General features: G+C 38.4%; 1 protein-coding gene across 1 annotated transcript in view; it reads left to right on the top strand.

Moving 5' to 3' along the window:
• Nucleotides 1–20581, top strand: part of lrp1bb (low density lipoprotein receptor-related protein 1Bb) — a 168402-nt gene that overhangs the window by 122347 nt on the left and 25474 nt on the right. The window contains exons 55-73 of the mRNA XM_029530846.1: nucleotides 175–362; nucleotides 1501–1684; nucleotides 1896–1981; nucleotides 4280–4402; nucleotides 6775–6956; nucleotides 7188–7387; nucleotides 7687–7875; nucleotides 8024–8172; nucleotides 8435–8528; nucleotides 8613–8729; nucleotides 9696–9815; nucleotides 10624–10743; nucleotides 13374–13490; nucleotides 14581–14687; nucleotides 16479–16611; nucleotides 18442–18548; nucleotides 18754–18886; nucleotides 19173–19295; nucleotides 19515–19637. Coding sequence (XP_029386706.1) covers nucleotides 175–362; nucleotides 1501–1684; nucleotides 1896–1981; nucleotides 4280–4402; nucleotides 6775–6956; nucleotides 7188–7387; nucleotides 7687–7875; nucleotides 8024–8172; nucleotides 8435–8528; nucleotides 8613–8729; nucleotides 9696–9815; nucleotides 10624–10743; nucleotides 13374–13490; nucleotides 14581–14687; nucleotides 16479–16611; nucleotides 18442–18548; nucleotides 18754–18886; nucleotides 19173–19295; nucleotides 19515–19637 — 2595 coding nt within the window. The remainder of the gene's footprint in view (nucleotides 1–174; nucleotides 363–1500; nucleotides 1685–1895; nucleotides 1982–4279; nucleotides 4403–6774; nucleotides 6957–7187; nucleotides 7388–7686; nucleotides 7876–8023; nucleotides 8173–8434; nucleotides 8529–8612; nucleotides 8730–9695; nucleotides 9816–10623; nucleotides 10744–13373; nucleotides 13491–14580; nucleotides 14688–16478; nucleotides 16612–18441; nucleotides 18549–18753; nucleotides 18887–19172; nucleotides 19296–19514; nucleotides 19638–20581) is intronic.

Here is a 20581-nt window from a genome sequence, read left to right as displayed (position 1 = left end):
TGCAGCGTCACTTTCCCAGGAAACTGGTGGGGACATATGGTACATACAAAAGGTGACAGAACCAGGAGAGAATTCTTGAAAGGGATTAATCTGTTGATCTGTTGTTGGTCAAAAAATTTTCCCAAGCTCTGAGGAATTCCAGAACATTTTGTGGCATGTCTTGCTGATTTTCAGGGAGCTTGTGCAATGGCTCCTTCTTCATGTGTTCGAATGGACGATGCATTTCTGAGGGGAATCTCTGCGATGGGAGAGATGACTGTGGAGACCGGTCTGATGAGAAGAACTGTAATGTAAATGAATGCTTGAACCGCCGTGTTAGTGGGTGCACACAGGACTGTCAAGACCTCACTGTTGGATACAAGGTAAGTGACTGGTGGACTGGTTCAGGTACCTAAAAATGCATTATGATCTCAGGGTGCCTAGATTTAGTCGGCTAAAGCTTAAACCAAGAAGTAGAACCATTGGAGAAATGTGGCTCTAAAACACTAGACAACCACTCACTGTTGTTTGGTGTGCAAGCAAACACCCTGAGTGAACCCACTATAGTATTCATTACCAAAAGTGAATCACAGCTATATCTTCTACTTCAGGAAGTATGGCAGCTTCATAATGTACAAGTACATTACATTACTACCACAGAGATTTTCAAGACTTCATTGCCCAATTGTTCTGAACAGTAGCATCGCTTATAATTAACTGGCACGTAAAACGTGGATAACATATCAATAATAGCGTAGACATGGATGATTAATGGACATTAATATATTAAGCCTAAGTTTCCGCATGATTAAACAGATAAAGATGGGTGAGCACATACGTATGATTAGTTTTGGTTGGTGAATAACCTTGAACACTATAAGTGGAGTATAATGATATGCCAACAAAGGAGTGAGCTCCCTGACTGTGCTGGGCGACTGTGGCAATTAATGTTAGGGTTGAATGCAGGTCAAGGCCATATTCAGCAGTTGTCACTGTAGTAGTTCAGCCTTCATCCCTGGATTTTTGCTCTCCCACTCCTACCACACAATGCTGTTCACTCCATCAGTAAAGTGACTGAAGGCTCAGAAAACCTCTCTTCCCTGTCATGACACACACAGGGCTAGACAGAGTGCACATCAACACAAAGCCTTAGACCATCCATTTGTGGCCTGAAAAGGGAGATCAGCTGAAAGGCCTTGAAGGTTGTGGCTTTGGAGAATAACGGCTTTTGGTGTGGGTCCAGAGCAGCTGATTTCTTATTTTTGGGGGGCCTGATCACTGAATTGAAATGGAGGTTTTGAGCTGCAGTACTCTGTGTGTGTATCATGGTTTTGACAACACAGTATTATATAAAGGAAAAAAATTGAAGTAGCACAAAACTTAGAACTAATTGCATTGCAATTTATTAGAATAGTTCAGTGTAAATTTCTTTACAGTGAAACTAGCGCTTATGTCCCACATTTCCTGCATGCATGATCAACACTTGTGTGTTTCTTTCATTTGTGGTATGTTTATGATTAGTGTAAATGCTGGCCTGGTTTCCACCTGAAGGATGATGGGAAGACTTGTGTGGATATTGATGAATGCTCCACTACCCTTCCTTGTAGCCAGCGCTGCATCAACACTTATGGCTCTTACAAGTGTCTGTGTGTGGATGGCTACGAAGCCTTGGAGCGCAATCCCAATACATGCAAGGCTCTGTCAGGTCAGACTGATGCGTTTGTTTTGTTTTGTTTTTTATATACAGCACAGGCCAAAGGTTTGGACACACTTTCCTATTTATTTGAATGACAAGGTGTGTCCAAACTTTTGGACTGTACTATATATATTTTAATGTTTTGGGGTTTTTTTTAATGATTGAACTGGCAGAATTTCAGTCATACTTGTCCACTAAGGCTTTGTGTTCCTTCTTTCAGTGGAAGAGCCTTTTCTCATTATGGCAGACCACCATGAGATCCGGAAGCTGAGTGTGGATGGCTCAAATTACACCATTTTGAAACAGGTATGGGATTTCATTATCACCATTAAGATGTTGCTTTGGTAATATGCTTAGCCTGTTCACCATTATCCAGTAGACATCCTCTGAGGAGGCAGCAACAGATCATCATTATTTTACCACCTTGTGCTCTTCTTTAAACTGATAACCAAACATGCCTCCTGTACCCTGTTTGCCAGATATCCAGTATATAAAGCAACTGGGTTTAATGGCCCTTGTCTACAACTTTTGAACACACAAATTGTTGAGGCCGGTCGCTAAATGTGTAGAGGAAATCAAAATGACTTAATAAAGCAATGGTTAACACAAATGTAATTTGGAATGGACTTCTTTCTGTTTCAGAACATTCATGTTAAGAAAGAATGTCATTTACAGTAGGTGCAGAGATGTTATATATTACAAAAGACATACAACATTCAAAGTTTAACATATCTTTCATGCTTTGAGAAAGACGCACTTGTGTTCAAACGTTTGCAGTCTGCCGCAGCTGATTCATTGTGTTATCATTTTTTTAGTCACTGAAGACTATGTATACTCTGAATAAAGAATGACGTTCAGAACTACTCAGTAAAACTCACCGTTGGTAGGTGAATGTACTGTATTCTTCAGTGCAGAGGCACATTTTGTGACTTAAATCTAAAAATCTGATGCCCATCATGTTTTCCCAACCCCCCATGTAGGTAAAGAAAAATGGCTGTTCTCATTGGCAAAAAGCAAAATCACCATATTTATGACTCCATGGAAAAGCTATTTCAATCATTCCTAGTTCTCACCACAGCTGCTACGGGCAATGCTTGAATCAGACTGCTGATTGCCAAAAATGGTTGGCTGTGATTCACTGTAAATCAACCAATGGGTATTCTAGCATATCGTCTCACAGACGTATTAACCTCCTGACTCAATGTGAATTTGCTGTCTATATAAACCACTCAGTAGCTACAACTCACTTTAACCACAGCATTTTGTCAGCTGCTGACCTCAAACCCTACCACTCTATTACTACCTAGTTCAGATTGGCTGTTCATGACATAATGTTAATTTCAATGGAAATGATTCGTACCAGTAATGAATTGGTCTTTTTGCATATATTTCCCCTGCCAACACAAACACAAGTGACTCATAATACTGTATCACTCCAAGAAATTATTGAAACCCATTCAGACTGTTTTAGAACATGCATTGTTCTGTTTTTTTCAGTGTACTGTAGCTAATTAAAGCTAATATTTAATTTCTGGATGTTAAAAGAAAATCCTTTACTGAGCTTTTTTCATTCCATCCATGGGCTTTCATACATTACTAAATAAGTAAATTTGGTCTACACAATTATATAACTTTGTGTTTTGGACTAATTTCTTTATTACTTAAAATTTACATGATCGGCAAATTCTAGTAAATCGAAACCATACCAGATAGTAAGATAGCAGTTCATTACTTTAGAAACAAGTCCCACTTGTAATTTGTCACAATTTGAATTAGTTGCAGCAGTATGGTGGGATAGTGGTTAGCGCTGTTTCCCCAACAGCTGGTTCAGTTCCCGGCCTGGGGCCTTTCTGTGTGGAGTTTGTATGTTCTCCCCGTGCCTGCGTGAGTTTCCTCCCAACGCCCAAAGACATCATGTTTAGGTTAACTGGTGACTCTAAATTGTCTGTAGGTCTGAGTGAGCGTGGTTGTTGGTCTCTGTCTGTCTTGTGTCTCTGTCTGTGTCGGCCCGGTGATGGACTGGTGACCTGTTCAGGGTGTACCACACCCTCACCCAGTGAGCTGGGATTGGCTCCAGCACCCCTGCCACCTGGACATGGATAAGTGGTTGAAGATGGATGGATGGATGAATGAATGAATTAGTTGCCAAATCCAAAAATCACACGCATAAGAGTTATGCAGGTTTCAGCTTGACAGCTGATGTTTGTAGTGTAGAAAAGATCCCCAGGGCTCTTTGGCACATGTCTGTAAGGGTGTTGATGATCTGATGAAGATGTCTCAAGATGCCTGTCAGATTATCTGACACCATTTCTTGGCACCCGTAGCATCAGACAACAGGATGGGGGCACTTGTTTGGTGAGCAGCTCTGTGTGACAGACACTGAGGTTGTGTGAGCATCACAAGAAACAGAAGTGATTCATTCTGCTTTCTTAAATTCTTTGTATAGTGGAAGCTGTGGGAAAAGGGGAAAACCATCCATCTATATTACTCTTGAAACAAATACATCATTGTTAGGTGTGGAATTTGATCAGTTATTATTTACAACAATAATTTAGCAAAAATGGCATCCTTGTATGCACTTATCTCTCTCTCCTTCGTTCCCAGGGCCTCAACAACATCATCCACATAGACTTTGACTACAAGAAGGAATTTATCTACTGGGTTGACTCAACTAGGCCAAGTGGCCGAAAAATCAACAGAATGCGCCTCAATGGGAGTGACCTCAAGGTACAACAGGATTCAGTTGCTGTGTTGTTGTGCCATATGGTGCCTTCTACCACCTCACCAACTATTAACTGGCTCTATTCCATTTTATTCTTGCTTCATCATTAGCTTCTCTTGCCCACGTCTTTTATTTTCAAGTGTTGTGGGGTTTTTATGTAATCATTTGCCTTAAAAAAAAAAAAAAAATCTACAACGAAGATGAGTTACTTTTGAGACTGGTTAAGTGTTTCTGCTTAAGTGGCTCATTAATACAGCAGGTGATGGGCACCCTTTATACTTTTATAGATTTAATGTGATACATTTCTTTTATAGACAGCTAACAACCTTTTAGTTTGACACCAATAAGTGCATCATGAAAATATCATACAATAGCTTTTAAACAAATGCATCAAGCGCATGATGAAAGGGTACTCGCTGTTGTCTACACAAAGATCTGTCTGGGTCATGGGATCGAAGCCCAGGCACCGGGGACTCTGGAACTTCAGCAGAGCACTTGCTGAGCCCCCATCCTACATCTCGTTAACATTGTGTTGTGGGGCATTAAGCTCATTCAGCTCAATTACTTCCATGGTCTCTATTTGAGTCAGTGCCACAGCTTAGCAAGAAGACAAACTCTGAGAAACAGATCAGGGAGACTCTCACATCAGGTTAATTTAAAGAGTCGCTGGTATCTGGTGCTATTACAACAGTCTTGCTTATTAGGAAAAAAGGATTAGGGAAAAGAAACAATTTATTTGGATTTTTTTTATACTACTATATGATTTGAATTTATTTTGCTTTTGTTTCACATTGTTTAAGACATTACATGGCTTACCTTTCTAATGCTAATATCACTTTCTTAAATCATGGTGTGTAACATCAAAAGTTATATTTCTGCCTGGCCTAACTGCTAAGCCAACATTGTGATACAAGGAGACTTGTATCAGCCCAAGGTGAAACCGTTTGCAGTCGCTGCACTGATCAAACATACTCTGCCAGTCTCTAGTTTTGATGAGCCATATTCACAATTTAACCTTCAGTTCTAAACAAGTCTTTTTTGATGAATACAAAGAGATGGATAAAGGGAATCACAGAGCTTTAAGGACAGCCTAGTCTTTTGCTATGACATATTTCTTTGTAAATAATGACAGGAAGCAACAAAACTTATACTATGGTTCTATAATTCAATAAAAAAAAAAAAAAAAAGAAAACATATTTTTAAGGGTTTGGCTCTATTTGCCAGCCGGCAAAATGATTGTTGCTATTGCAAACTCACTTCCCTGCATTGCTTCTTGATTTAGCTTGCATTACCTTGTTGTTGTTGTTTTGTTTGTTTTTTGTTTTTTGTAACCAAGTTTCTCACTAAGATTAATTCACTAAGCTGAATAAGGTTTCAATGATCTTGAATCAACATTTACACCATTCACAGACTTTGGCTACGTTACTGCAAATAAGCTGCAGTGTAATTTCGGAGCGCTTTAATGGTTGCACCTGTTTGTAATTACATTGAGGTGCAGTGTTAACACAGATAAAGTAGCTCAGTGTAATTTTGGCTATAATTTTGCATGAAACTACATTAGTGTCTTCACCTGGTCTAACCACCTATTGCTGTGCTTGCAAATGTAAAGTTTGCCACAAAAGTGCACAGGCCTCACAGTCAAACGTACAAATGTACGTCTCTACATTAAGTCTGGAAGTGCTGTAGCTTCGTGTCTCTACTGAGTTAGACTCCTTATTTTTCTGTGAATGCCAGCTACACCATACAGCAGCAGGAAGGGTTTGCACACTCCATCTGTGCGCTCTAATTTCAGAAATGTACTATACATTAATATTCAGAGGTCAAATGACATTTATGCATTCGTTAATTATGTCTGTGAATACAGCTCCTCAGTATCACACATAAACGCATTAACTTTATTTTATATCTAACCCTAACTATCACCAAACATTTGAGCTGTCAATTAAACTCAAATCATTAAAGCTAACCAGGTCCCAAGAAAAGGTATAGGTTAACATTACATTAACTAAGTAGGGTGTTAAAAACACACTAATATCTATAATGACACAAAGACATTTACAGTCGTACGTTTTACTGACAATAACTGAAATTTTTTATAAATAAATACATTTTTATAATTATAAATTTTTTATGATCGAAGTTACTGCTCTTACACAAGATTGCTGGAGCCAACGCCCTTTAGCTTCCTTTTGTTACAAAGTTCATTTGTAGTCGTCACCATGACAACACACAAGTTGACCAAAAAATCTCTTGCTCTCATGACCAGGTTGTTCATTTGAGTTTTGCATGTAAATAGGCCTGAGCCAAAAGGTGTTTGAGAAAACACACACAAAAGGATCAGAACTAAACACTGATTTTGCTCTCTCCACTTTTCCAGATAGTCCACAGAACAGCAGTGCCCAGCGCTTTAGCAGTGGATTGGATAGGAAAGAATCTGTACTGGTGTGACACAGAGAGGAAAACACTGGAAGTCTCCAAGTCCAATGGGCTTTACCCTACCATCCTGATCAGTTCGAGCCTCAAGAACCCCACAGATCTAACTCTGGATCCACAGACAGGGTAAGCATGTCGCCATTACTGTAGAATTTTAGCACTTTGGCGCTTTATTAAGAATTGGTTTGACAGCATGAGGGAGAACAGGGAGAGTTACTCTTTGAGATGCTTAACTTGGAATTAGCTGGAGTCATCTTTCATCTGAGAAATTCCTCTGTGTTCTTACTAGTTTTTATTCTCATTATGTTTGGCTGCTATCGTACATACATCTGTGAACTGTGCCGTTTTTCTCACTAGGTATGTATTCTGGGTGGACTGCTGCGAACCTCCTCACATTGGCCGTATTGGCATGGATGGCCAAGGGCAAACAGTTATCATTGACACAGAGATCTATAGCCCTACTGCCCTCACTATTGATTATACCAACAAAAGACTTTACTGGGCTGATGACAACCACATTCTCTTTGCCAACATGGATGGCACCCAAAGGCGCAAAGGTGAGTCTAATGTATTGTACATGCTAAGGAATAATTTTTCATTTCGGGAAGTTTCAGGACTCACTTTCTTTCCAGGGTTACATGAGGAAATTTCTATATCGCACTACAGGAAAATGATGTCCAAAATATTACACAAGTAGCTAACTTGATAAATGGATCTGGTGTGGTTGACTGATCAGAATGCAAAGAAAAAAAAACTTGTACTGATAGTGACACTTTGAAATTATAGCACCCTGGTTTCTAGACTACGTTAAACAGAACTTAATTGGGGCTTGACATGGCTGTCTGTCCATTTCCAGTGCCCTATGACCACATCCAAGGAGTAATGGCACTGACTTTGTTTGAGGACTTTATTTATTGGACGGATGGAAAGTCAAAATCGCTACGACGTGCTCACAAGACAACTGGCTCGCAAGCAATAGAGCTCCTCAACTCCTGGCAAGCCATCAAATCTATTAAGGTTTACCACTCCCTCCGCCAGCCTGAAGGTATGATATCTGATTCTGCCTCTGTGGTCACTCTGTCCTCCCATGCAGAGTAGTTGTTCCTGGCCTCTGTTGTGCTTTTAAGTAAAGACAAAAGTGGGTTGTGTAATGCAGTTTGAGCCTGATCATGTAGTTTGGTCCTTCTGTACAGTACCCAAGCACCAATGCCAAATTGCAAATGGAGGATGCAGCCACTTGTGTCTTCTATCCCCTGGTGGGGAACACAAATGTGCCTGTCCCACAAATTTTTACTTGGCTGCTGACAATAAGACCTGCCTTTCCAATTGCACCTCCAGTCAAGTAAGTTATGTTACTGTACCGTCATGCATAGAAATGTAGTGTGCGATTGTTGCTGCTATTCTGCCCTGATCAGTACTTTCCCCCTCAAGGCAAATTTCTTCTACTCTCTTGTGCTTTTCCTCTCTGACAAGTACTGTAGGTTCTAGGAAATGGTTGTGTATTGATTTTGATGTTAGCTTTGAAGTGTGCTGAAGCTTAAACAGAGAACAAAACATTCTCAAATTCTGTGTTTGCAATTGAAATTTTTTTTGGTCTGTATTAGTTTCGCTGCGGGACAGATGAGTGTATCCCTTTCTGGTGGAAGTGTGACACAGTGGATGACTGTGGGGACGGATCAGATGAACCTGCTGACTGCCGTAAGCGCCATGTTAGTTGTCTGGCTTTAAATTAGTGATAAAGAAGTGCATATAACAAGTAATTGTTATGACTTTTTTTAACAGCGGAATTCAAATGTCAGCCTGGGCGTTTTCAGTGTGGTACTGGCCTGTGTGCTCTTCCTCCTTTTATCTGTGATGGAGAGAATGACTGTGGTGACAACTCAGACGAAGCTAACTGTGGTAAGGGTAGAAATGTTTTGTTTGCAATTTGGTGTCTTCTGTTGTTAGCTGCTGTGTTAACTCACTTATTTCACCCAAATTGTTTCTCCCATCTTATTTAGTTGAAATGATCAGTGGCTTAAACTTTGAGTGTGTGAGGATGTTCACTTGTATATTCAGTCCTGATTTATTGGTTGCCATATTGGAGGTATATTTTGATATCATTCATCATTTATCAACAACATTTATCTTGTTCTAATCTTGTTAGAATGTAGGAATTCATATTATTTTTAATCTAATGTCTTTGAGCTTAGGCACATTTCTGTGGGGACAATACTCCTACCGTATTTAAAGACATCGTCTTAGGCTGGTTTTGACATTTTTATGCCTCAGAGCCACTGACAGCTAGAGTCATCTTGTTTCCAGTTGTCAGTCTGTCAAACCCATTCTTGTGGGTGCAGTATCTCAGACTATCTTCAAATTTTCACTCAGACTCAAAGATGAACTGATTACACTTTTGGTGGTCACAAAACATGCTTTTTGATAATATGGACACAATGTATCTGTAATGCCTCAACTGAAATTCTTGAAGTCTGACACACAAGGATGGACTGATCAGATTTTTTTCGTGTGACTTTTTAGCCCTGACTGAAAATGTCACTCAAATATTCTATTAAAATCTGGACAAACAAGGATGTACTCTGAAAATTGTCTGAGTGCCATTATTCTAGTTTCAAACTGGCTGGCAGTTTAAAGACTTAATAATTCATCAGTTCTTTGAAGGAATATATTAATACAGCGGATAATTGATAATAGAAAAACTGCTTAGTTGTCACAAAGATGATTATACTAAAGCCAAGCATACGCCAGACTGACTGAAGTAAATGTGTGTGTAAAATTTCCTACCTACCAGCAACATTGATGTTTTCCTCTTTTTGGAACCTGAAAAAAAATCTTATTAACTACTCTTTTCATTGTCCCTTTCAGAGACATATATCTGTCTCTCAGGCCAATTCAAGTGCACCAGGAAACAGAAATGCATCCCACTTAACCTTCGCTGCAACGGTCAGGATGATTGCGGTGATGGAGAGGATGAGACAGACTGCCGTAAGAATCTATATTATTACTTTAAGACTCATTGTTTTAGAAATGGATACTAAGCTTTTAGCCTGGGAAGCTCATCCCTAGTGTAATTACTGTGTCTCAGCACTGCAGCAAAAACCTTGAAAATGCACAATTTTTTGATAATTTGTAAAGATATAATCTGATTAAAATAAATCACCTTAATGATGCATTTTGACATTAATTAATTTCTGTGCTTAGACAGAATAAGTAATGCCATCAACATCACATAGTCTTCATTAAGTATTCCAGAGGCAACCCTTGTTATGGCCTGTGCCTGTGAAAAGGGATTAGATATTGAATCACATGGAGGATAAGAGCAGATTTTCTCTGCAATGATGTAACTTATTAGAATATCACACCCCATTCAAGTCTTTCAGACTGCTGCATTTGTCTTGCATCTGATTGCAAGAGGGGTGAAAGTGAGGGGAAGAGAATGCAAGAAAGTAAGGAGAAGAAAAAAGAGACAAGGAAAACTTTAATTAAAGTAAGGCTAATTACTTCACCTTTTTTTCACACTTCCAGGATGATTGGATGTGGTTTTGAATGCACTTTTGTAATGAACACATGACTGAAATGAAAATGCTATCTCAAAGAATTTGAGGTTGTATAACAAGTAACTATTGCAACCTTGAAATTGATAAAAGACTGAAAAGGCATTCATCACTGTTCCTTATATCATAGTCATAGTCATTGGTCATTTTTTTAATTGTCTCGGTTTCTAAATTCCTGGCTACATGGAGATAAGGAGTACTTTCCTCTTTACCCATATGTCATGTCTCTGTGGCTACAGCTGAAAGCACATGCTCCCCTGACCAGTTCCAATGCAAGGCCTCCATGCATTGCATCTCCAAACTCTGGGTTTGTGATGAGGACCCTGACTGTGCAGATGGGTCTGACGAGGCTAATTGCGGTGAGTTTTGGAAAGCCACTTAACTATAAATCACTCCACACCGCTTATTTCGCTGTTAAAAGGCAACAAAATCTCTTTTAATCTGAATTCATTTTACACTCGGGCTGAGTCCTTCTACTTTCCGTCACTGCCTAACTGATGCCATGAAGGATAGCTCTCCCTGTCATCATCAAGAGCTCTGCATTATGATTTAAGTTTGCCTGGTATTTCAGCATTCAACAGTCTCTAAACACACACACACGCTTCATCTATTCACTTTCTACTCAATACCAAAAGTTTTAGTTCAAAGCCATTATCACTACAGTAGGTAAACAACCTTGGGAACTTTTCCTTCCTCAAAAACAAAACAAAACTTTCTAGCATTGGATCTTGTTTTGTTGACTTGTTTCTCTAAAGAGCTAGAAATCTTTGATCGTGACAATAATTCATCACAAAAAAAAAGAAAAGTAATTGGACGGACTTAACTCCCTTGTCCCCACTAAAATGAGCTAGATGAAACCATTAGTCCTTTATCAAGTATCTCTTCAGTCATGAAAGATTGTCATTGATTGTCTTTATTGTGCATGTACTGTATTATCTCACTATTTCTTTCAATCCCTTTAGCCTTTAAAGCTTTTGCTTAGACTTAATAGAATAAAAAATTTGGACGCATCTCATACTGACAAGTTTAGAACTAATCTACAAGAGTAGTGATTACCTTTTCCCTTGTGTGAATTTACCCTATTCATTATGCTTTTAATTTTGTAAGTGATAGGATTTATGCAAACTATATCTTAAAATAAGTCCATTTTAAAATAAATATTTTACAAAATGTTACTGTGCCAAGCAACATTTGGGTTATAAGGTCTGTGTAATATTGTGATTGAAACTAATGTGGTAAGGTGATAAATTTCCATGTGCATTACATACAAACATATTTTTAATATGATTCAATAATTCACCCCCTTCTGCAATTGTATTAAAGATGGCTGAATTTTTTTCACTTCCCTTATATTTGTTCCTTAAATCATATAAGGATATTCATATAGAAACTAGTTTGCACTATTTGCTTGCCCAGATCATTATCTACATCTGATTAAAGAAAATGTTTAGTATTTGCAGAGGAATATGCTCTGCTGAGTGCCATTCAAGTTAACAGAGGATTCATGCTTTGATATTTCATCCTTCACACCTCCCCTTAGCATATTCTCTTGTTGGTTTCATGTGAATTTTTGTTGTTTTTTTTTTTTTGTTTTGTTTTTTTTCCTTCTCCTTTAATATCTGGAAACTTGAGAAGAACCTCATTTAATATTGCCCTACTACACTATACCCACTTTGTGTCGTTTAAGTGTTTGACTTTTGCCCCTTGAACTGCATCTTCTGTAGTGTTCATCAGTGTCATCCATCTACTAAAATGTTTTCCTGCTTCACAGCACATAACCAGTATTGCAGCTTTGTAGATATTTCACTTTGAATTAGCTCACACTGTCTCAGGAAGTTTTGCTTGTGAGCCCCATAATAAGCTCCGACTTTGCAGGGAGGTATAGCGCTTTTTTTTTTTTTTTTTTCTTCCTTTCCCCCTCCTGTGTCGGGTAAGTGACTGAGCTGGTTCCTAGTGAATTGCTGCCTTGTTGCTGTTGCAGTCAGCTTTCCCTCCTGAATCTTTCCTCCCGCTGTCATGTTGGGAAGAGATCCAGGCAGAATCTGCCACCCTCTTATTTAGACACATCTCTTCCCTAACTGATAACAGCATTAGAGAGGCGATTATCCCTGATATTTTCTGCACAGAAATTACTTTTAAATTGAGACTCTCAGTTTGACTTTGACAACCAGTAGTGAGGAAATACTATAGGACCAAGTATGAAAGCATCAATTATTTTTGACATGAATAAATAATTTTAATCGTTATTTCTGAACATTTTTGAGTTAGTCACCTTGAGCTTGTGATTTATTTACTATCAATTTAAGTGTTTAAGGTGTAGAGTATTTTCAAACCTTGTTTACAAAATGAGTTACTCTTGACTCCTAAGTTTAAAAAATATTGAAAAATATTCTTTCCCCACATTTTCAACAATTTTAGAAACATTTCTCAACAGCTCTTATAACAGGGCATCTTTAACAGAAAACTATTGACAACAGGTTCCTCTCTAATTGGCATCTTCTCTGGCTCACAGATAATTCTTAAAATAATCAGGTAAATACATTTAAAGACAAAGACATATTTTGCTAATATCCAAGCTAGGAACTGTAGTTCTGTCACAGCCTGAAAGAGATCACATTCTCTTGGTAGTTGTTAGCACTGGCAGAAACAAACACAATATGTAACAAAGCTGAATTCAAATCTGGCAGTGTTTGTAGTGTTTTGTTTTTGTTTTTTCTTTCTTTCTTTTCTAATTTTTTTCATGTTTTCTGAAAGAAAGTTCAGTTTTGCCAACTTGGATGATGATTGGTAGCACAGTCAGGTATTTCATCTTACGGTGTGTTACCCTCTTGAGTACAGACTGTGTTTTGAACTCGGCATCAGACCTGCTCAGGGAAACCCTGAGGAAACGATGATTACACCTACAAAATATGATAGCTAGCACTCTATTAATATTCATGCTCTTTGAAGCCATTTTCATCTTCATGCTTGTTTGCTCCTGATGAAAAAGATGAAAAGACCTGCGGACCTCATGAATTCCGCTGTGAGAATAACAACTGCATCCCAGACCACTGGAGGTGTGACAGCCAGAATGACTGTGGAGACAACTCAGATGAGGAGAACTGCAGTGAGTACCTGACTCCTTCACTTTCTGTCAGCTCAGTTTGTTCCTTTTTATACACTGTTTACATTCTCCATGCATCTAGGCAGGGAAGAATTGGACTGAAGACACCAACTTCTCTCACCACCATAACCACCCTCTCTCTCTCTCTCTCTCTCTAACAGAATCACAACTATGCATATACACGTGCAATAGTACACTCTAAGTGATCTTTCCCACTATCAAGTCAGCCAGACTCAGACTCTCTTTCAAGCACATTCTTATTATCTGTGCTATTTCTCAGAGTAATATGAAGCTCTCACACTTTCGATAGCCACTCTGTAATTTACCAAGTTCCTATTCCCTTTTGTCTGGATACATATCACGACTTTTAGAGGAGTGTTATTTACTTACCATGTGACACTGGTAACCCAGCTCATTAAATTTCATATCTCCCGCACATTTACTTCTTTTCATGTGTGTGTGAAATTGTTTGTCTGCACATCATGTGATTTTGTGTGTGTGTGTGTGTGTGTGTGCGTGTGCCTACCTTGTGTTTTTGCTGTGTATGCATTATTTATATAATTCTTCAGATATGGGTTCCTCACATTTATTAATGTCACAAAATGCAAATAACAGCTAGTCAGGTGTTGGAATTAAACAGCTGGACCGACAGACAGAAAAGAGGCCACAAATCAGATTTTGTTGCAATGCCCCCCGGGAATGTCTGTTGCAGCCCAACTAAAAACACATGCCCTGAGTTAGCTAGCAGCCCATGATAACAAGGGGAGGGCCCAGACAGTGGATCTGATGCAGCTGTTAAGCTGCCTCCTAATATTGTCCTCAGGGACGGACTTGCGCTAAACAGCAGACACAGGATTTTTGGCTTCAGAGAGTATCTCGCCCCCTTCAATTGTGAGAGCAGTACTGAATGTATATACATCCTGATTAATTTCTCCATATCCAATACAAAATGACTCTAATTTGGGAAATCAATGGTTTTGCCAATGCATTAAGGTGTAATTCTGTTTCTATTGTTTTATTGTTATTGTTTCTATTCTGTGATGTTGGAAAAAGATTTGTTTGGTATGATTGTTTTGCATCCTTCACCACTCAGAGCCGGTTACCTGTAACCACAAGGACTTTGCCTGTGCAAACGGGCACTGCATCTCCTCCCGTTTCCGCTGTGATGGGGACTATGACTGCTTGGATAATTCAGATGAGGTCAGTACTTGAGACACATATAGAGTTTACTAGTAAATCAAAAATGAAGGCAAACCCAGAGAAGTGTTGCTAATAAGTGACAGAAATGAATAAGGTAATAAATTAGAAATAAACAATGATGCAAAAATTTCTTTTCAAAAAGTATAGATGCCTTTAAATGTAAGATTGTAAAGGCAATGCAGAGAACAAATTTATGCTTTAAACTTGTTAATTACAGCTAACCAAGCCCATATCATATTGTATGGGTTGTGTAAAATAGTCAGTACCTGATCCCAAAGAAATGTTACTATCTGAACATGCAGCACATACAACAAATATTCAGCCAAAGGAAAGGGAAATGGAAATTGGACGGCTACATTTCCACTTACAACAAAATAATCCCATTATTGGCATAATTCATTGTGCTGGTCTAAATCGCCTCATCATGGTAGTAACATTTCAAAACAAAGCTGGACAGAAAATATCACTGAGATATTGTACCTTCAAATACACGAGTGCATAAAATATCTCACATTCAATTGGTTGTGGAAATCCTAATCCGCTATGCCTTTCACTGAATCCATGACTGTTTGTTTTGTCTGTAAATATGCTTGAATATCTCAATTCATAAAGCTTAAAATTGCCATTGTAATTGTGCACTCTTAATAAGAAGAGAAGAAATCAACTAAAAACCTGCTCCATCTAGAATTGCATGGTGTAAAGAGATTTTTATAGTATTCATACAAAATTTGCCCCATCAGTGGTAATGATGCAGTTCAGTGCATAATTCAAGGACAAAGGCTTGTTATTATGATTCATTACCCGTGTTAATTTATTGCTCTGTTCAACGTTTCCAAAGCAATTTTTATATGTAATCCATCCCATGCAAAAGTAGTGCAACCCAATTAACCCTTTTCTTAACCCTTTCCCCAGTTCTAGCTTTCTGGGTCAGTGCAGTCAAATAGTTTGAGGAAGAAAAGTTGCCTTTCAGTGAACAATGTTGTACACAGTGGTAATTAATTTCATTTTATTCATAGTGGCCATCACTCAGTAGATTATCTCTCTTATTGTATATGCACTGCTGGAGTAACATTAGGGTATTGGTGCACACAGTCTGATGTTCTGTGGCTTGACAGGAAAGTGCATGTATTTCTCCTTGATTCAAGAATCACAATTAAAAAGCTTCCATTGTCTTTGTAAGATCCGCAAACAACAAGGAGTGTAGCTCCTCAAATGATGCATAGAGAAAAGCAAGGAAATCACCATAATAAAACATATTCCACGGATGATTTCCAATTAAAAAAAAAATGATGAATTATAACATGTTTTTGGAAATTTGAGCCAATGAAGAATTAAATGTCCTATTATTCATTTTGTACACTCGGAGATCCTGTCCTGACCTACTGTATGGAAAAAAATCAACTCATCTCATGCTGCAAAAATAATTAAATGGATTTCCATTTCATGTCTGCTATGAATAGAGGAAATTGTTACAGCAGTCAAATCCTACTTCCCTTTTTCTTTTGGAACCTCCTAAGACCCTGCATACTCATCCATTACATGTTAGGTTTTCTAGGCCATTAGCTTCATTCATGAACCTTTTGTCTATCATCTTGTGCCATGAAAACACATTTAACAGATTCGTCCACAACATGGTCACCAATTCCCACCAACCTGCATGGGCATGTTATTATTTTGTCTATTTATTTATATTTTGTAGATAAAATAGTTTACCTGTCCTGTACACTGTATGATTGTCTTATTGTGATTGGTATTGAATAGTATATTACACTATATTGTATACATTTACAGAAAGGCTGTGAGGCACACTGTGCAGATGACCAGTTTCGCTGTCACAACAATCTCTGCATCTCACTGAAGTGGCTGTGTGATGGCCAAGAAGATTGCAAGATGGGAGAGGATGAAAAAAATTGCCAAGGAACAGGTACGAAATCGATGTCCTCCAGTTTGTGAAAGAATTTTTGCAAACGCTTGTGATTTTCACTTCACAGTGCACACTGATGCACAGATGTAGGTTGTCACCACCCCGAATTCCACTCCACAAATGTTCACAGGCTGAAGAGGGAGCTTGGACCTTCAAAAATCCACTATCATTTCCTTTTGTCTTTGAGGTGTTCAGTAGGAGGTAGTTTTTGTGACTCCCGTCACCAAAAGCATTGATCAGATCCCCGTATTCAGATTCCAGATGTCCATCCCTGACACACGCAATGATAGCAGTATCATCAGAGTATGTCTGGATGTATCATGACTCAGAGTTGTAATTGAAGTCAGCTGTATACAATATGAACAGAAATGGCACCAGGACAGCACCTTGTTCAGCCCCCATGCTGCTCATTACTGTCCTAGAGGCGTAGTTTCCCAGCCAGACAAACTACGGCCTTTCTGTTAGGTAATCTGTGATCCAGGAAACAAGTGAGGGGTTAACTCTTATCCCATTGAGCTTGTCTCAGAGAATGATGGATCGGATGGGGACTGGTCTCCTGATCTCCTAAAATAGATTCACTCTACAGAAAGGGGCAGAGCCCCCTCTCAGTCCGAAGAAGGCTCAGATCCATAGACATCTGCAGAAAGATGCTGCAGATGTTTTACCAGTCTGTGGTGCCAAGTATACTTTTCTGTGCTGCAGTCTGCTTGGGAGGCAGCATAAAACAAAAGGATGCAGGGCAGCTAGCAAACTGGTGGAAAGAGCTGGCTCTGTGATTGGAACCAAATTAGACTCACTGGGGCCTGGGGTGGAGCGATGCACACAGGGGAAGGCAAAAACCATTCAAAAATATTTGGAACAGCCACATTGTTACACCCTGTTGGATCAAAGGAACCAGAGCAGCGGAAATTTAATCCATCTATGATGTAGGACAGAGAGATAAAGAAAATCATTCATTCCCACTGCTATCAGAGTTTGCAGCTCCTTCACTGTTAGAAAATGAGCTAGCAAACAGCAGAATTTCCCTCTGGGGATTAATGATGTATTTCTGATTCTGATCATCAAATCATCAAGATCATCTATCAAAATAAGTGCTATGCTGTGTTGAAAATCAAAAGCTTAAATACCATTTACAAAAGTAAACTGTAGGTTGATAATTTTGAGAAATCGGAATACTTTCCAGTTGAAATATTTTTTATATTCCATAAAATTTACTTTTTAATAATTGTCATTACTATGACTCTGCAGTAACTGAAAGAAAGGGAAAACATCGTGGAGTGGCCCTTAGTGTGTCCCAACATAGTCCTGTATAATATTATAGCTGATTACCATCTCCTGTCTGCATTTGTAATTAAAGCCATCCTCATAACATAGCCATAAATCATACTGTATGAATTAATTAGAAAATGTTAAAACATTAAAATGGTCAGGGTATTAACCTGCCCTTAAGGACTGCACAGCATGCAAATGTCTGATAATCAATGGTCTGATTATCAGACATTTCTTCATTTTTTTTCCCATGTGCTTTCATTGCAAATGGGAAGAAATGCAATGAGATCATTTTAAGAGTTCTCTTTCTTTGGTGGCCTGCTGAGTTCCACAGTTAACTGCTGAATAAATACTGAGAAGCCTTTTGTTTAGCAGAAGGTAGTACACTGTAAAATCCTCCATCAAAATGGACAATACTTTGTGAGTGGTGCATTCCAATAATTTTCCTCCAGAGCAACAATTTTAAATAAGCAAGAAAGAGAAAAGGCCTTATTTAATTTTTTAGTGGAGAAAAGGGGAGATTGTGACAGATTTTACTGGTTATACTTTGCCCTTCCCCAGTTGTCCCTTCATGTTCTATGAACGAGTATGTGTGTGCCAGCGGAGGATGTGTGTCAGCCAGCCTGCGCTGTGATGGACATGATAACTGTCTGGATGGATCCGATGAGGTCAGTATAGCTTTACATGATTCAAAGCAGCATCCAAAAAATATATATTTGTTGCTGTACTACCGTAGTGAAGACCTGCTTGTCTGGTCGAATATTAATGTTAAAACACAATTTGGTCAATGTTTAGATTTTGTCTATTTTGTCTGCAGCTGACAAATATCATCAAACTTCCTGTTTTGCTGGTTTATGACATGATTGCTGACAGGTTGGCTGCGTGAAGGAATGCAGAGAAGATGAGTTCCTCTGCTTGAATCGCGCACACTGTATTCCTCGGCGCTGGCGCTGTGATGAGGTGTTGGATTGCATGGACCACAGTGATGAGGAAAACTGCAGTCAGGGTGCGTGTGAGTGTTACTGCTCATAAAAAAATGCAAGTTTTTGATCCCTGACGGTAGGAAGTCATATATCTCATATGCAGTTTCAAATCTTTTAAACTTCATTAATAATAATAATTATTATTGTTATGATTATTATTATTATTATTATTGAACAGTGAGGTATATATATATATATATATATATATATATATATATATATATATATATATATATTATACTTTTGTGAGGCTTGATGATCCAGGGCTATCTGTCATTATCATTATATTAGATATATATGTAATTTCAGGTGCTTTCTTCTGCCGGGCTGATGAATTTATTTGCAACAACACCTTGTGCAAACTTCACACGTGGGTGTGTGATGGCAAGGATGATTGTGGGGATAACTCTGACGAAGACATTGACATGTGTGGTGGGTTGATATTTTACATTCACAAGGTATTCTTTTTATGGCATTTGATGCATATTTTATAACCCTCTACTTTTCCTTTTCCAGGGAGAGTATTTCATTGTCTAAAAGAAAAAATCCATCTAATGGATGTGCCTTTCAAAAAAAAAAAGAAAGAAAAAAGCATGAAATCTCGTGTGTTTTTTTTATTTTTTTATTTTTTTATTTTTTTATTATTTACAGCAAAACTCCCCTGCCCTCCTACAAGGCCATTTCGTTGCAGAAACGATCACGTGTGTCTGCGCACAGACCAACTTTGCAACAAAGTAGATGACTGTGGTGATAACTCGGATGAAGAACAATGTGGTGAGCACAGAATGCACAGAATTTATATTGAATCATGAATCAACCAAATTTGGAATTAGAATTCAAGCTATGGTCAGTTTGTAAAAGAGAGTGGAAGAGTGACGCCCTGTTATTATTTGATAACAATGCTCCACTGATGTATTTGTCCTTGAGCAACAGAGGCAAAGACTTTGTTTCATCTATCTGAAAGTTCTGTCTTATCAGTGTAACATTAATTGGGGCAAAACTTGGCAAACAGTAAGTGCTGTTGTAGTTGGCAGTAAATGATAAAACAAGACTAAATAATAAACTCCACAGAGTTATCCAAACCAGTTCACAACCCCATTAGTATCTTGTTCTTCGAACAAAGAAAACCTCTTACATTTTTTTGCAGGTGTTTTCAGCTGTAAGGTTTTTCTTCTTATACCTCTCTCTCTCTTCTCTCTGGTTAGTTCCTTGTGCATCATCACATCATGAAAGCAGAGGATGCTGTACTGACTGAAAAATTTACAAGCTGCATTTGAAACATTTAGATAATTTTTTTTTTTTTTTTTTTTTTCAATCATTTTCAAATGTATTTTGTGTGTTGAAAATCTCTTTATTTACATATCAGGGCTTTATATACAAAATGCCTATAAATCTGTGATATGTACCCTGAACACATACCTGTTGTGAATGATCACACACAGATGACAGGAAAGCAGGGGAACGAATCACTTCCCTCATCTTTTACTCTTTCATTCCTTCTGTCCCATATTCATCTTCCTCTCGCATTGCATTAATACAGCCATCCATCTCTTACCTCAGTCCATCATTTCTCACCATTGTATGCTATGTCCCTCCCTCCATCTGTTCGATATAACCTTAATCCCATCATTCCCTCCATCTGCCTCTCCATCACATTGATCCTTGATTTTTGTTGTCCTATTGCTGAATATCCAACATCCATTCTTCACCAGTATTTT

The sequence above is a fragment of the Echeneis naucrates genome, chromosome 21 (assembly GCF_900963305.1).
Source record: "Echeneis naucrates chromosome 21, fEcheNa1.1, whole genome shotgun sequence".
Taxonomy (NCBI): domain Eukaryota; kingdom Metazoa; phylum Chordata; class Actinopteri; order Carangiformes; family Echeneidae; genus Echeneis; species Echeneis naucrates.
This window is presented reverse-complemented; position numbering and strand designations above follow the sequence as displayed.